Here is an 18,182-nt window from a genome sequence, read left to right as displayed (position 1 = left end):
CTGAGTGAGGGGTCCCTAGGGTGGCATAAGATATGCTGCAGCCCTTAGAGACCTTCCCTGCCATCAGGGCCCTTGGTACCAGGGGTACCAGTTACAAGGGACTTACCTGGATGCCAGGGTGTGCCAATTGTGGAATCAAAAGTACAGGTTAGGGAAAGAACACTGGTGCTGGGGCCTGGTTAGCAGGCCTCAGCACACTTTCAATTCAAAACATAGCATCAGCAAAGGCAAAAAGTCAGGGGGTAACCATGCCAAGGAGGCATTTCCTTACACATCCCATAAAATTTTTCACAATTGACCTCCTGCGCTATTCATTGTAATCCTATGAAAAAACACAGCTGAAAAAGATAGAAATCACTTGCTGGTTTTCAAAAGCCAGACCTGTGTACCAATCGTTATTTTTGTCCGTTTTTCACTGTCCTGCTTTCTCAGCTATATTTTCCCTGGGAATATATTTGTAATCTAATACTTTTGGATTATACCCATGGTCTTTCCTGTGCAATAGGCTCTTAACATTTTTTGGACTCTAGCATTGGACAGAAGTTGTCTTCTCTCCTATTACTCTCTCACCTGGAGAATGGGACTTTGGTCTCTCCAGGGAATGTGTCCTCCGTCACCTTTTACCTATTTGATAAGCTCTGTTCTTGAAGGTAAGTATACTCAAACATCAGTCCCCAGGCAAAATTTACAGTGGGCCCCAAAGTGCTTCCCAATAGGGGTTGTCCACCAGCAGTACACAACACCACATAGTTAGTTTCCGAAGGCATTGCCGAGGCTACTTCAATGCAAGTGTCCCTGTAATACACTAGGTAACTCTCTTTAATGCATAACTTATGCCGAAGCTCAATAGTACTCAGGGGTTTCAAATAACTGACGTAAGCCCAGCTTAATAAGAGTCTTTCAGGTATGAAAGACACGGTATGGAGTCAATCCCATGTGGGGCCAAGCAATATGCAATGCATGTTCCAGTTAGCACAGCTTCAGGTGTGCACCATACTTTAATCCATAAAAATAGTGGGGGCCATACCAATGAGATCTTCCTAAAATTGAAGCCCTATGTCTTTGTGGCACATAAAGTTAGCAGTTCCTCTAGGGGTTGACAATCTATGAGTGAATCTGTTTTCTACTCTTTTGAGAATATCTGTTGCTTTAACCCCACAGTCCTGCGCCATAAGTGCCCACTGCTAGGCATTTACTCCTGTAAAGGTTCAGCATCACAGCTATTGACTTACTACTTGGCTTAGTAGCAAATGAGAAGATAGCCTCGATGTTACTAATCAAAGACTGGGCTTTAGATAACAGATAAACTCTGGTGGGACCGAGCCCCTTTTCTTAAATATAGGGACTATAGTAGCAGTTCTCCATGAATACAGCCTAACACGACTGATCTAAAACTATTAGTGAGAAGAGTCCACAAGTGAAGATTAGTTTTGAATAAGTCTGCGGGGACTCTGTCCGGGCCGGGGGCCTCTCCCGGAACACATTCATCTATAGCTTCTATTACCTCCTGTACTTCTATAAGGACTTGGGCTCCACAAGGCTCAATGGCCTCTTGCTCACTGTGCCAGTGGATTCAACCTAGCCTGGCTGATGAGGGGTGACACCCCAAAACTGATCCCAGGATGCTTGTTTCCAGTCCAGTGAGGGCCTGTCAGTTCGGGCTGGTCTGTTCCCATGGGGAGCAAGGTCAAGACTGATTTGCATATGGCTGGGTCCAAACTGGGGTGCATGGTGACCAAAAGAACGGTGGATTTAGCCCAGATGTGTGACTGGGGATGTGTGTTTGAAAAGTTTCAGCACGGCGTCCATCATTCTTTTGTCATGCTACAATCGGCATCCCCCTACAGCCAGCTGCCGAAAATTGAAGGGAGAGCTGCTTCTGACAAATGGTCCTAGCAGCCGCTTGCACTCATGCCTTTCATAGAAGGCCCGAGAAACAAAAGTGCAAAAGTGTAAATGCAGGATTCACCGAGCATGGTAACAACAAGGGTAAACATCTACATATCTGGAGAAATTGTTTTATTTTGATGCCCCCTTTTCCGGTTCTTATTTTTTTCTTTCCCACTCTTGTTCCTTCTTTTCTTACTTGGTTTCTCTGCCTTTATTTATTTGCTTGAGCACCTAGTTCAGGTTCTCCGATAGTGATCAGTCTCACTGTTCACATGCAAAGTTCGTAACTTACACAGATCCATGTGTGAGTAGTTATTAAAGGCCAGCTTTATTCTTCATTGCATTCTGATGCTTGTATCCCTCACTTTATAACTGTATTCTGGAACTTGTATTTCTTTCTTTACTCAAAGTAAAAAGAAAAAACCTGGACTGGATGAACTACTCCAGCAGAGACTTAGGGATCATGGGAGATCTATGCTCCACCCCATCCTCTATGAACCTGACAGAAGAGTTCCAGAAGCTTAGGAGCATCAAATGGAGTTTATAAGAAATGAAATTAGCAGGAAATGTGGGTACATGAACTGCCAAGAGAGCATCCTACTTGTGTATGCTTTAAACATGGAGTACTTTGCACTTTACACGCCTTTGTGCTTTACAGACCTCTGCAATGTTAATGTGAGCATGTTTTTCTTGGGCTAGCCCCACCCCCCCCCGCCCTCCAGTTGTCTGTTTCTTCTTCCCTCCCATCCTCTACCCTCTGTTGTGTGCATTGCTCCCGGCCCCCACCTGCCATAAGAAAAGCAATCATTGGCAAAGCCATTAGGTCTTGATAATGGCTGCTGTTCAACATGCCTGTGAGTCAAGGAAAAAAGCTCCATGACGCTGCCATACAACATTTCTAAAAGACATTGACAAAGCCAATAACCTTTGCATTGCCAAAGACCTGTTGGCTTTGGCAGTGCTTCGTTTTTAGTGTATCTTGAGTATTTCACCACAGACTTCTTTCCTCTAATTTTCCCTTTTCTTCATTATTCAGATGGAAACGTTTGGATGTCTCTAGTGAAGATAGTGTGGTTGTAGGAAGTTGGCTCTGTATGTGCTATTTCAAAGTAAGGAATAGCATGCACAGAGTCCAAGGGTTCCCCTTAGAGGTAAAATAGTGGTAAAAAGAGATAATACTAATGCTCTATTTTGTGGTAGTGTGGTCGAGCAGTAGGCTTATCCAAGGAGTAGTGTTAAGCATTTGTTGTACATACACATAGACAATAAATGAGGTACATACACTCAAAGACAAATCCAGCCAATAGGTTTTGTATAGAAAAATATCTTTTCTTAGTTTATTTTAAGAACCACAGGTTCAAATTTAACATGTAATATCTTGTTTGAAAGGTATTGCAGGTAAGTACATTAGGAACTTTGAATCATTTCAATTGCATGTATACTTTTCAAGTTATTCACAAATAGCTATTTTAAAAGTGGACACAGTGCAATTTTCACAGTTCCTGGGGGAGGTAAGTTTTTGTTAGTTTTACCAGGTAAGTAAGACACTTACAGGGTTCAGTTCTTGGTCCAAGGTAGCCCACAGTTGGGGGTTCAGAGCAACCCCAAAGTCACCACACCAGCAGCTCAGGGCCGGTCAGGTGCAGAGTTCAAAGTGGTGCCCAAAACGCATAGGCTAGAATGGAGAGAAGGGGGTGCCCCGGTTCCGGTCTGCTTGCAGGTAAGTACCCGCGTCTTCGGAGGGCAGACCAGGGGGGGTTTTGTAGGGCACCGGGGGGGACACAAGCCCACACAGAAATTTCACCCTCAGCAGCGCGGGGGCGGCCGGGTGCAGTGTAGAAACAAGCGTCGGGTTTTCAATGTTAGTCTATGAGAGATCAACGGATCTCTTCAGCGCTGCAGGCAGGCAAGGGGGGGGCTTCCTCGGGGAAACCTCCACTTGGGCAAGGGAGAGGGACTCCTGGGGGTCACTTCTCCAGTGAAAGTCCGGTCCTTCAGGTCCTGGGGGCTGCGGGTGCAGGGTCTTTTCCAGGCGTCGGGACTTAGGTTTCAGAGAGTCGCGGTCAGGGGAAGCCTCGGGATTCCCTCTGCAGGCGGCGCTGTGGGGGCTCAGGGGGGACAGGTTTTGGTACTCACAGTCGTAGAGTAGTCCGGGGGTCCTCCCTGAGGTGTTGGTTCTCCACCAGCCGAGTCGGGGTCGCCGGGTGCAGTGTTGCAAGTCTCACGCTTCTTGCGGGGAGATTGCAGGGTCTTTAAAGCTGCTCCTTGAAACAAAGTTGCAGTCTTTTTGGAGCAGGTCCGCTGTCCTCGGGAGTTTCTTGTCTTTTTCGAAGCAGGGCAGTCCTCAGAGGAGTCAGAGGTCGCTGGTCCCTTGGAAGGCGTCGCTGGAGCAGAGTTCTTTGGAAGGCAGGAGACAGGCCGGTGAGTTTCTGGAGCCAAGGCAGTTGTCGTCTTCTGGTCTTCCTCTGCAGGGGTTTTCAGCTAGGCAGTCCTTCTTCTTGTAGTTGCAGGAATCTAATTTTCTAGGGTTCAGGGTAGCCCTTAAATACTAAATTTAAGGGTGTGTTTAGGTCTGGGGGGTTAGTAGCCAATGGCTACTAGCCCTGAGGGTGGGTACACCCTCTTTGTGCCTCCTCCCAAGGGGAGGGGGTCACAATCCTAACCCTATTGGGGGAATCCTCCATCTGCAAGATGGAGGATTTCTAAAAGTTAGAGTCACCTCAGCTCAGGACACCTTAGGGGCTGTCCTGACTGGCCAGTGACTCCTCCTTGTTGCTTTCTTTGTTCCCTCCAGCCTTGCCGCCAAAAGTGGGGGCCGTGGCCGGAGGGGGCGGGCAACTCCACTAAGCTGGAGTGCCCTGCTGGGCTGTGACAAAGGGGTGAGCCTTTGAGGCTCACCGCCAGGTGTCACAGCTCCTGCCTGGGGGAGGTGTTAGCATCTCCACCCAGTGCAGGCTTTGTTACTGGCCTCAGAGTGACAAAGGCACTCTCCCCATGGGGCCAGCAACATGTCTCTAGTGTGGCAGGCTGCTGGAACTAGTCAGCCTACACAGACAGTCGGTTAAGTTTCAGGGGGCACCTCTAAGGCGCCCTCTGGGGTGTATTTTGCAATAAAATGTACACTGGCATCAGTGTGCATTTATTGTGCTGAGAAGTTTGATACCAAACTTCCCAGTTTTCAGTGTAGCCATTATGGTGCTGTGGAGTTCGTGTTTGACAGACTCCCAGACCATATACTCTTATGGCTACCCTGCACTTACAATGTCTAAGGTCTTGTTTAGACACTGTAGGGGTACCATGCTCATGCACTGGTACCCTCACCTATGGTATAGTGCACCCTGCCTTAGGGCTGTAAGGCCTGCTAGAGGGGTGTCTTACCTATACTGCATAGGCAGTGAGAGGCTGGCATGGCACCCTGAGGGGAGTGCCATGTCGACTTACTCGTTTTGTCCTCACTAGCACACACAAGCTGGCAAGCAGTGTGTCTGTGCTGAGTGAGAGGTCTCCAGGGTGGCATAAGACATGCTGCAGCCCTTAGAGACCTTCCTTGGCATCAGGGCCCTTGGTACTAGAAGTACCAGTTACAAGGGACTTATCTGGATGCCAGGGTCTGCCAATTGTGGATACAAAAGTACAGGTTAGGGAAAGAACACTGGTGCTGGGGCCTGGTTAGCAGGCCTCAGCACACTTTCAATTGTAAACATAGCATCAGCAAAGGCAAAAAGTCAGGGGGCAACCATGCCAAGGAGGCATTTCCTTACAGTGGTGTTCTTCTATACATTTAATTTTGATAACTATCATTGATAAATACATAAACACGCATTCCCAGACATCAATATTGAATACTATTGAAGGGTTCAACTCAATTACTGATCAGCCTCTTCTCAGTTTAAACACAGTGTGACTTCTCTGATACTATGACTAACTTTCTGCAAAATACTATAGATTGGGAGGTGCTTGCCCTCATGAAAGTTGATACTGCTTGCTATTTCCCTGCATTCTAGACATGGTGGAGAACGCTATATGTTAAGTCATCTATCATTTGTATAGTGCTGAACTGCCTCTATTGTGACACCTTTGCACTCAAAAGGTCCAGAGTGATTACAGATGCACTGGTGTACTTGGTTTGAGTATGAGTCATATGGAAAGAGTTGAGTGTGTTGCATGAGGTCCTGGCACATGATGTGGTTAGTTTACAAGCTTAGCTATGAACATTTGGAGAGGGCGGCAAAATAGGATGGAAGTTGGAAGCATTATTACGTTTTAATGTTTTAGAACACAAAACTGGAGTCAGTCCATACATATATCCACTTTGTGGATTAATTCAAGTGATTAGGGCGAATAGATGTTTTCTGAGCCACTATTTAGTTCTGAGAGGCAGAACATTTATCTGAGTGCTCAAACCTTTCTCTAAAGATTTGTGCAAATTTTGGCAATCCTTCTAATCTGATATTTTTAAATCCTAAGCTAGTCTAATTACATACACTCTAAATGTAGCTAATGAAGTGCATCTGTGTACGAGCGAATCAAATGTCTGTTTTCTTTGGGACATACCATGATATTTGGGGCCTGAAATGAATAAGTGGTGTTTTAATATGGTAGACTGGGAAAATGTAGCTGTTTATGTTAGCTTCTCCTTATAAACAAGAAGTGTTATGCAGTATGTCCTACATACTTTTTTCTGGTGCAGCTCACTACTGTGACGGAACATCTTAGTTGTTGTATCTGTTATCATCAACTCAAAAATCATACTACGGTGGTCTTAGAAGGGGTATGAAGTGCTAAACGATTGCTGCAATAAATTACTATATGATATCTTACTTATGCCCGACTGTTAAAGTCAAACCCTTTTCTATACTGGATGCCCTAGAATGTTCCATGAATTTTCCCAGTTTAATGAGATTATTTGTAATTTGAGTACATTTCTACAGACTAAAGTGAGATTAGGGAATTCAACATTCATGAGTGGCTAGTATGTGGGTGCCATTCTTTACTGGGAGACAGTGGATGCCTCTGATATGGTACAGCTTCATCAGCCCTCGAGTGATGTTCCTTCTGAGTCATGTCCCAAATAATGACATACGTGTGCAAAAAGAACAACTCAAACTTTTGGCATGAAATGGTGTCTAAGGACCTCAGACCAGTGGTAAACAACTGTATCAACCAATGATTTGGCCAGACAAGGGGTTTGGGCCAATCCTTTGTATATTCCACCTAGCTATCATTAAAAAAAAAAAATACGTTTTGTCATCATTTTGTTGACAAATATCAAGCACAAAAATATATACAAGGTAAGAATATATAGGTAAATAAAGGATTATTTTATGTAATGCCATGTAAATGTACCTTGATTCATTTTTGAATATATATATATATATATATATTCTTCAAGGTATGCAGATGTGGAGTTTAGAATAGAAATTTATTATCCACACGCACTTACATTCTCAATATTTTGGTCTTCGATATTTTGCTCATATTATAGTTGCACCATATATTTGAAATTGTATATTGACATACAAACACACCATATCTCTTCCAGCTGTGCCATCAGATCCCCTGATTCTCCACTTGGGGTCTTGTGGGTAAGCTTAAATCTATGGAACTAGTTACATGTCTTTTAATCCTGACCATCCTCTTTTGATAAATTGTGTTCTCTTGGGACATCGCCATTTGTACGTATTTTTCTACTCGATTTCCATTCTCTGGTGTGCTCAGAGTCAGACACATGGAAGATCACCATGGGGAGCAAACAGTACTGTGTTGCAGCCTCAGTCCGTTTTTCTTAATCCAACTTGTTCAAGTCCTACACTCTCTCTCTGTGCTGAGTACATACACTGCTGATTCTTACTTACAGTGGCCCGGAAACGTTTTAATAGCAAAATAGCTGCTTGCACAGAAACATATGGTGAAGGGTAGAAAGGCCTTTGCACACAGTGAACAATGACCATGTCTGCAGTCTTAGTGGCCACTCTCAGGAATTATGAGGTAAACTGATAAAGCAACGATCAGAAAGTGAACTCTAGCTCCCCTCGAGTTTCTGTATCTCCTGTGTGTTTCATCTTAGGCGCTGTAACTTACATATTCCAGGTAGAGCATCTCTAGGTAGTGAACTCTCAGACTCTTGGAACAGTGGAAGTGGAGCAGTTTTCGGAGCTATAATATTGATGTGGAGCTATTGTACAGTGCAGCAAAGCCTCAAGGAGAGTCGTTCACAATGAAAATGAACTTTAATAACTAAATATAATCCATGACTACTCTTTGTACACTGGTGTTCCTTTACCATCAACACAACATGTTCCTAATTGCAGTCTATATTTGTAATTTACAGTCTGCACTGTATAAGAGCGCAGTGAAGCTGCAAAATGGCACTATGCGCTGCTACACAAATACATTCAAGAAAAATAATTTCAGTTTACAAGCAGCATATTACTACACATACTTGGTGACAAACCCTGTGATGTACCAATCACTTTTCAGCTGCTATAAGTGGCAACAATTTTAATGTATTTTCTGACTGGTCTCCTGCATGTAAAATAATTTTTAAACTTAACAGATCTGTCACACTCTGGTATTCGCAATACAGTTAGGAAGAATTTTCAGTATTCTGACTATAGGTCAATAAGGATACTTGTGACAGAATGACACATCTGAAAACCCATTGTGTTGGCTAAGTGTTATGTATATAAATCTATGCCTCAGTGTGCCTGACCTGTGACTGACATAACCCATCCATAACTAATGGCCTTGCAAAAGGCACTAGCCTACCACAAGATCCCCATGAAATCCAGTGCACTAGAGCATACTGCAGCAGAGAGCATGGACGTGATCATTGCTCTGTGCTTTCATCCCCTCAATGAAGAAACCCCTTCACTGCGGACATTTGAATTCTTTGGCCCTGGCCTACACCATGTTTACACAGCATGGTTCCCCTTGGCGGAAAGTAAGATTAGCACTGCCAAATCTGATACCATGTAATTCGTCCTCCTTTTGACATTGCGAAACTGGACGGCTTTTAGGCAGCAAGAAAATGCACTGGCAGGTTGGCATTTACTTCCAGAACGGTGCTTTGTAGGCTGTTTTGTCTCTGCATTAAGCACCAATTTAAATGCCCCTGTGTTTCCTTCCTCTGCTTTTTTTTTTTTTTCCTACTCTTAATATACATTTAGTATTCCACACCACATGGGTGTCGGGGACCGGGAGCTTGGGGGAGACGGAGGGGCAGACATCAGAAAAGCCTCAGGCTAATTATGAAGCAGGCAAATTCTCCGTTTCTCAGAACCTCCTCCCTGAATTATCATCACCTCCAAGCTAATGTCTAAGGTAGGATGTTAATATTGTGTTACATAATCAAGAAGGAAGTTTTGGCAGTCCTAGCATTGCTTTTCTTTCAATGTCATTCATTGTGCATGGTTTCTGTGGAGGCAGGCTTGAGTTTTGGCAGCTATACTTTGCCATGTGTAACAGGATGTTGAACCCCAGCTAACATTACAGCTTTGTACCCACAAGTGAACAGAAATAAATCACTTATCAAGTGCAAAATTCTGGCAACTGTCAGATCTGAGGAACATGGCTGATCCTTCTTGTTGGGCGAAACAGTTAAGATTTTCGATCCACAAGCCACTAGTGGATTTTTTTTAAAAAATTTTTTTAACGCTGCTCAATTCATAATTGCTATCTCACATCTTAAAACTTTATCACATAGGCTCCATGATTACTTGTTGGAGTAGAATAGTTTTTAAGAAGAGGATAATTTGAACAGCTTTCTTGTTATGCTGAATGAAGAGAATGTTTGAATGCCAATGATTGTATTATCACATTCTTGAATGCAGTCTGCTGTGTTAAGTAGTGTGTGAAGAGGAATGGTGCTATTGCAAGGAACATAGTTAATATGAAAATAAATCTCTTCCTCCAAGACTTGTTCTGCAGGAACTGGTGGAAATATCTAAAATTTGAATTTCAGAATGAACTGCAAAATAATGTTTAAAAAAAATAAATGAATAACAGGCGACTTTGTGCCTGTAGAGGAACAGCAGTGTTAATGATTTAATGTCTGCAACTATGGTGGATACCCTTTTTGACTAATACAGACCCCCCAGGTGTTTGTCGTCACTACCTGAAGGACTTTGTCAGAACTAGCTTTGGATTTTGTGGAAACATTCTGTATATTACTCTGAGTAACGATCTGCAGTCACATTGATTGTTCACTGTTCACACTTTTGAGCATGTACTATATGATGGCTTTTCTCTATTTTATGACGGCATATTTTCCTACTTGAAATGTAATAATTAAGATAAAAATTGATTGCTACATATGCATCTAAGTCCTACTCACTCGTATATTAATTACTTTTCTCTCTCCTCTTTACTAGTGGAGGTGTCATGATCTACTTTGACAGAATTGAAGTGGTAAACTTCTTGAATGCTGGGGCTGGTAAGCAGTTATAAATAACAACTTCCTCTTCTCCCCAAGTGTATCGGTTATTGTTACCACCTGAACATTAGTCTTGCGGATTAAGTATTTATTTCTTACCAATAATATAATTTTAAAGTAAAACATTTTATAAAAGCAACAGTGAATATACATAGAATAGTTACAGTGAGTTGATTAACATAAAATCGGAACATTTGGTTATGGATTAACTAACGCAGGTGTAAATTTATCTTTGAAGTCAAACCCATCTAAAATAATTGCATTTTGATATGTCCTGGAACATACTAGCTTGAAATATGCCTTTAAGAAGTAGTGTGAGTACCGAGGCAGTGCAAGGTACTGTAGATTATCTTTCAAATTTATTTGAACTCCTGAAGAAAAGGTTGCCTGATTGTATAAGTGGTAACATGTCCCAGTGAACAGGGCCTAGACAGTGAAAGGACCAACATAAGGTTGTTGTATTGTGACCATGAGATTTTGTTAAGTAGATTTTACATTCTGAGTCGTTCTGTAGTACAGGTAGTTGAGAGTGATGCCATTCAGGGCTTACAGGCTTTATTGATGTGCAACTCTGCTTTAATGGAAAGCTAGCCAGCTTGGTTACTGGATGATGTGAGTGTATGCCTGAGTAGAATATACAGAGTTCTAGAGGGCACCTTTAGGGCCTTATTGAGTGCTTCAAAGAAGGTGTGGGCCACCAGTAAACTTTTGCAGTAGTCCACCTGCTGAGAATTGATGTGAAGTGGCCATATGCACATTATGCTTTTGGTATTGTGCTGTATTGTTCTAAAAATTATTTATTTTTCATGAACGGATTGAAGAAAGCCCCCAGAGTTTCTGACCCACAGGCACATTTTACCTTGTTGTTGGTTAGGGTTTGGCGGGGGAGAGATTCAGTAGCTTGTCATTTGGAGAAATTGGATCTGATGAAGTGGAAATTAGGAGATCTCCGTCTTGGAGGAGTTTATCATAATGAATGGTGTAAGCGAAGGAAAAGTAAACATATTTGAGTGATGTTAGCACAAAGGCTATACAAGAATTTGAATGAGGAAACAATATTCTAGAGGAGTGAAAAAAAGGAGACAGCCAAGAATCTAATTTTACGGAACACGTCCTAATGACTTGAGGCCAAGTGACTACGAAATAGTGTCTAGAAATGTAATAGGAAAGCCATTTGTTAGCTGTGCTTCAGGGGCCTTGTGAGATGAGAGCATAGTAGTGTAGGAGGATCAAAAGTGTCAAAGGAGGTGCAAGGGTGATAGTCAGGTGATTGCAATGGGTTTGATTGATAAAATTGAATATTTGTGAAAGCGGAGTTTACTTTTAGTAAAAGTTATGAATATATGGAAACTTTTTTTTTTTTTTTGATGGGTAAAACTACCGTATTTGATGCACGTTGCCTAGCTGTCATATCTGATGGAATAATTGAATATAGCGGACAGTAAACATATGAGGTTTAATATATAATTTAATAAGAAAGCAAGAGTCACATGGTGCACAGGATAGACTGGTGGATTTTATTTTTGGAATGATTTCAGTTAGAAAAATACGAAACAGAGTAGGTGAGCGGGGTTGGAATGTGGTGGGTGTGTTAATGTATAGAACTGGAGCATTTTAGTGAGGGATTTGCCAAAACCTCTGGAAACAGTTGTTCCACTGCATTACCCAACCATCTTATCCATTTATAACAGTATTTCTGAACTCTGATTGCGTCTGGATTGATTTCCCTTCCTTGGGATGTATTTCTTTTAAAATTTATTTTTTTAGGCCACAGCTCAGTCATGTCAGACTGCTTATATAGACCCCTCCTGTCTAACATTTGTGTTTTCACACTTTCTTCCTTAACATCTAATGAGCACTCCTGATTCTGCTTTTTTTCTGTTGACCTACACATTTTCTTTCTTACTCTTGAGATTGACTAACTTTGTCTTGGGGTTTCACTCCTCCTTTCTTCCCCCCTCTTCCACATACAGTGGCCTTCTCTGGTCTTTTCTATGTGGTGGCTTGGCACTCTGAGCTTTAATGGACCTTTTCCCCTTGATTTACTCCCTTGATGTACTCCTTTTCTGGCCTCCTGTCTCTTAAGTCTTTCTCTCTAGGGCAAAAAAATGCCCAGTTCACTAATTCTAATCTGACTTCAGTCTCTAGCTGTATTCTAATTAACGTCACTTGAATAAATTTGAAATCATCTTATTTAATCTCTCTTATTACATTTGCATGTTTGTAAAGCCTCTATTGGAATGAAATACCCTCATTTTTATTATGCCTCTATTTGATGAATCCTGAAAGCCCCATACCCTTTCTGTCCAGGATTTCCACATCTTCAATCCCATTGTAAGTGCCCTACTCTATTTATTCTGTTATTGCTGGGAAGGTCTAGACTTTGTTGGACGTATGCTATACCTATAACACCCTCCCCTCCCCCCCCCCCCCAACTGGTTATGGCAGAATAAGCATTGGTGGCAGATAATTCATAGTTTAGGGCCCTAGGCCATTTTACCTGTACACCTAGAACATCTGTAGGCAGGTCAGTTTGCTGGGGCCCAGGAAACTTGGCAGTCAAACTAGGCAGTCATTTAACCAGAATTTACAGCTGTCCCTTGCACCTCAGACACCACATGATGTTTCTGAGTACCTACTAAAGACAAACTCCCCATTTTAAGTCTGTACTGCAGACTGCTTTAGCTGCCTGGTGGCTGGGCCTGTTTTTTCCATTATATGTAGGTTGAACTATAAATTAGTCCTCTGTTTATGATTGGGTGGCTTTGTTTATCTCACTTCCCCGCTCCTATTTTGATATTTTACCTAAATGAGCCCTGGATTTTACAGCGATTGTTCTGGTTGGGTTAGTTTTATCTTCCACTGCTTAGTTGAGGGGACTCTCCAGAGAGGTTTTAGCTGCCTGTAAGTAAAAGCCTTTTGTATGCTGTATCGAAAACCTACAGTGGGCTTTGTGCCTGCAATTGCTTATCATTGATTGGTATTCAGTGCCTTGCTTCCTTTTCTTATGTTTGATAATCCCCTGGAGCATAGCCTTTTTAGCATCCTTTTGACTTACTGTCTTGTAGTCTTCTACTGCTTGAATTAGATGAACTTCTGTGTGTGGGATGGCTGAGGAACCTTCCCATGCTGCAATGCACCTGTGCGTAGGACGGCTCACAGCCATCACCTCACTCGGCACAGGAAATACCTCTGGTGCCCGCACCAGAGAAATTTCCTGCTCAAGAAAACCGCCTCGGGAGCTGGGGAAGAGATTCCCCATCTCCCGAGGCTGCTTCTTTGCTTTCAGGGCAATGATGATCAAAGCGCAAGGTTAGCTGATGTCATTTCACAGAAAACGAAAGTGAAATGAGCTGATCGGCTCACTGCCTAGGTGCTCGCGCCTAGGCAGACAGAAGAGGTATCTTTGGAAAGGGGAAGAGTCTCCCCTTTCCAATGGGACCCTTCTCTAGTGGATCCCTACTTGGGGTTCTCCGCAGGAGGGCAATACCCAAGCAGGGATCCACTCCAGTAGACACCTAGGTGGGGGGAGTGGCGCCTTGACCAAGGGCTTTTGCTCTCCCCCCGACTTTTTGGAGGAAATTCAGTCTTTCTGCCCCCTGAGGGGCAGACAATCTCTCGCCCCTTCCTATACCCCTCGGGTCAGAAAGCAAACTAGGCACCAGGTATTATTTTTGTTCCATGGTATGTGTGGCTGTAGATACACATGCTCTGCATACTCCTGCCATCTAATGTTGGGTCAGGAGTGGTGCAAGTTCTTTTTCTTTGAAGAAATGTTCTGAGTCACATGATCGCGTGACTCCTCCTCTCGGAGATAATGGTCAATGGCATCGACTCCTTTGTTAGACTATTTTCTCTCCACCATCGAATTCAGATGTGTCTTCGCACTGACTTTTGAATCGCTCCGGTTTGAAATCGTTCCTCTTTCATACCCTTTTTGTATTGTATTGTATTGTATTGTTTGTCAGTCATGCTTCTTCCACCTTAGGGCGAGCTTCGAATTTTCAGTTCAGGCACCGACCGTGCCCAATTCTGACCTTTCTTCCACGAGGCACCGATGGACATGTCAACCTGGTGGAACAGACTCCATTCCGCTTCTGCCCTCCGTGCCACTCAAAATTGCCACACACCGACCAACATCTGGTGTGTAATCTCTGCCTCTTCCTTGATCATCAAGAGGCTACCTGTGATGCCTGCAAATCTTTCAGATTGAAGAAAATGCTTTGGTACCGTAGAGCACGTTGATTGGAAAAGGCGCACAAGACTCTGGATGGCACCCTGGAAATCTTAGGGGAGGAGCACACAAAGGAAGGAAGCCCCTGCAGGAGGAGAAGACCCTTTCTGCTCAGGACTCTTTCGACATTCAGTCTGCGATTGAAAGCCATTAGATCACCTCGGTGCAACCCATGAGTAATGTGGCCCCTCTTGCCCACCCCAAGACCCTTAAAAGGCCCCTTCTCAAGGTCGTCTGTCCGCCACTGCCACTAGGCCATGGTCTGAACCAAAAGGTGACTTTGGCTGCCCCACCTTCCAGCCCTGCACCGAAAACTGGCAAGACCAAGCCACTGTCCTCAGCATCTCCATCCCGATCCGAGCTTCAGCTCCGAGCTGAACACCTCCAGCCTCCAACCAAAATCTTAGGTGCCGAAACACACAGAGCCGAGGCCATCGGACCGGAGAGACTCCAGTCAGTCTTCTGCTATCTCTTCTCTTGTGGAGCCTATAGTGAAGACTATGGAAGCCCGTCGGTGCCGCCTCCAAATTCAGGAGGGTACAGGACATTTTATTATTTCTCCACCTTTACTTTTAAAAAGGAAGCTTTCCTTCTAGGAAGCTTTGGACACTCCTCCACCTCAGAAGAAGACCACCAAGGAGAAGACAACTAGTCCACCACGTAGGCCTTCTCCACCACCTCACCTCCGCCTCCTTTTTCTCCTCCACCTCCTTCCCCTACTCATTCTTCCACCTCTCCTACTCTGGGAGATTATACTCCTCAGGGTTCCCCTTTATCTCCTGGAGGAGGTTTACGTGGGCCACCACACGACTCGGACCCTTGAGATACTTATGATCCTGTCCCTTTCGCCTCCAATGATCTAGACCTCTACCCCACACACCCCTCACCACCAGAGGACAATACTTCATACCAAAAAGTAGTAGCCTGAGCATCTGCCTTTCATAAAATAGTATTACATAGAGACCCAATTGAATAGGACTTCATTTCCAATACCCTTATTTCTACACGTAGGGATATTCAGTTCCTACCAGTGCTCCCTGGCATGCTTTGTCACGCTGCTTGTTGGCCAGATACGACTGGGCTCACTGGGATGAAATGGAGGAGCACCTTCAGTTCTTACCAGATGAGCACCAGAAAAGAGGACAACAAATAGTTGCTGAAGGTCAGACAGTTTTAAATAACTCTGTTCACTGTGCCCTGGATGCCGCTGATACAGCAACACCAGTGCCCTTCTCTGAAGGCACGCTTGGCTGTACTGTTAGGGACTCAAAGCAGAGGTTCAGCAAGCGGTCCTCAACATGCCCTTAGATAAGGAGCATCTTTTTTGGCCTCAAGGGATACTACCCTTGAAAAGCTAAAAAAGGACACGGACACAGCAAAAAGCTATAGTTGCCCTCCAATCCACCACACCAAGAGGCCATTTTCGTCGCCCCAGCTTTAGAGGCTCCTTCAAAACCACCTCATCTATGGCATCTACATCACACACTAGACAGGCTCAAACCACCTACTCCAGGGGCTTCTAAAGAAGCTCCTATAGAGGTAACACCTATAAGGGACAATGTAAGAGCTCTGCCTCCCATGGCTCTTCCTCCACTGCAAAGCAGTGACTACCTTCATCTGTACTCCGCTCATTCAACACCTGTTGGGGGAAGTCTTCAACACTTTCATTCACAATGGGTCAACATTACCACGGACCAATGGGTCCTCTCCATTATCCATCATGGTTATTGTCTGGAGCTCATCAACGCTCCTCCCAATATTCCCCCTCGCACTCACCGCTATATCTCAGGAACACCTCACCCTTCTCAAGAAGCCCAATCCCTTATTCTTTAAGAGGCAATAGAGCACCTTCCACTGCAACATCAAGCGATAGGAGTATACTCCCTGATTCCCAAAACGTACGGCTCTCTCAGGCCTATTCTAAACCTCAGACCAATAAACAAGTACATCCTGTCCGAACACTTTAACACGGTTACCCTTAGAGGACATTATTCCACTTCTACAGCAGGGTGACTTGATGGCCGCTCTAGATCTGAAGGAAACCTATTTTCATATTTCCGTCTATGCTGCACACTGTAAATACCTAAGGTTCATCATTGCAGGCAAACAAGTTCGTGGGCCTGCCTTCTGGTGGTCACCAGCACTCCCAGGGTCTTCACAATGTGTTTAACAGTATTTGCTGCACACCTCAGAAGTCAGAACATCCACATGCTCCCCTATCTAAACTGCTGATCAAAGCCAGCACATTACAACAGTGTCAACATTGCATCCAGTTGACAGTGGATCTCCTTCACGCAATGGGTTTCAGTCTGAATTTCTCCAAGACCCACCTTCAGCCTCTTCAGGTACAGCTAGGGGCCATCCTGAATGCGGAGTTGGGGTTGGCATACCCCAACCTGGCCTGTGTCCAGAGTTTTCAGTCTCTTCTTCCTCATTTTCAGGGGAATCATATTTACACGGTCGGGGCCATTATGCAACTCTCAGGGATGATGTCTTGTATTACCATCCTTCCCCATGCCAGACTACACATATATCCCCCTACAGCAGTAGCTGTCTTGTCAGTGGTCTGTCAGTGTCACCTGGAGGATCTAGTGTTAGACTGCCATACTCTCAGCCGTCTGCAGTAGTGGAACACTGTGCCTCAGGTTATTCTGACCACAGATGCATCACTGACAGGCTGGACGCTCGCCTTCACAACCTCACAGTACAGGGCCTCTGGGATGCCATTCACCAACCACTACTCATTAATTAGCTAGAGCTACAGACCGTGTTTCTAGCCCTAAAAACTATTCTTCATCACCTGTCTCACAAGGTAGTTTACTCTGCACAGACAAATTGACAGCCATATATTATCTGCAGAAACAGGGGGGAGGACATGTTCGTCCCAACTCTCTCAGACAATATGGAGATGAGCCCTCAACCACCACATTCATCTAGTGACAGAGTATCTCCCAGGGATGGACAATGATTTAGCAGACCTGCTCAGCAGGATGCAGCAACAAGTCCATGAGTGGGAACTCCACCCACAAGCCCTTCAACCATACTTTACAAAGTGGGGCACTCCTCCGCTAGACCTTTTCACCACAGCAGAAAATGTGAAATGCTAAAGCTTTGCCTTCAGGTATCCACACGCTCTATCCAAGGGTAACACTGTATGGATAAACTGGTCAGGGATATTTGCTTACGCTTTTCCACCTCTCCTTCTCAATCCATTTCTGGTTGGGAGGAACTAGCAAATGTCCCACCATGATCCTTGTAACTCCCACTTGGGCCGTCAGCCATGGTTCACCACACTTCTATACCTCTCAGTAGTCACCCATAAGAAGCTCCCCAACAGGCCAGACCTTCTCACTCAAAATCAAGGACACATCAGACATCCAAACCCCAAGTCGCTCAACCTTGCGATATGGCTCCTGAGGTCATAGAGTTTGGTTACTTAGCATTTGCCTGTGGAATGTATGGACATTCTCGGGGAAGCCCGTAGACCCACAACTAGAGCCTGGAATGCTGCAAAATGGAAACGTTTTATTTGCTACTGTCAACCCAAACATATTGACCACATGAAAGCAGATATAACGGGCATTTTGTAATCTTTTTTTAAATGTGCTCTTAATTGTATATGTT

At 44.2% G+C, this 18,182-nt stretch overlaps 1 protein-coding gene across 2 annotated transcripts in view; it reads left to right on the top strand.

Moving 5' to 3' along the window:
• ERLIN2 (ER lipid raft associated 2) overlaps nt 1–18,182 on the top strand; it is a 307,636-nt gene that overhangs the window by 64,391 nt on the left and 225,063 nt on the right. For both annotated transcript variants that reach the window (XM_069213801.1, XM_069213802.1), the window contains exon 5: nt 10,263–10,324. In XM_069213801.1, coding sequence (XP_069069902.1) covers nt 10,263–10,324 — 62 coding nt within the window. The remainder of the gene's footprint in view (nt 1–10,262; nt 10,325–18,182) is intronic.

This window comes from Pleurodeles waltl, chromosome 11 (genome assembly GCF_031143425.1).
Source record: "Pleurodeles waltl isolate 20211129_DDA chromosome 11, aPleWal1.hap1.20221129, whole genome shotgun sequence".
Taxonomy (NCBI): Eukaryota; Metazoa; Chordata; class Amphibia; order Caudata; family Salamandridae; genus Pleurodeles; species Pleurodeles waltl.
Note: the sequence above shows the minus strand (reverse complement) of the source record. Positions and strands in the feature narration are given on the sequence as shown.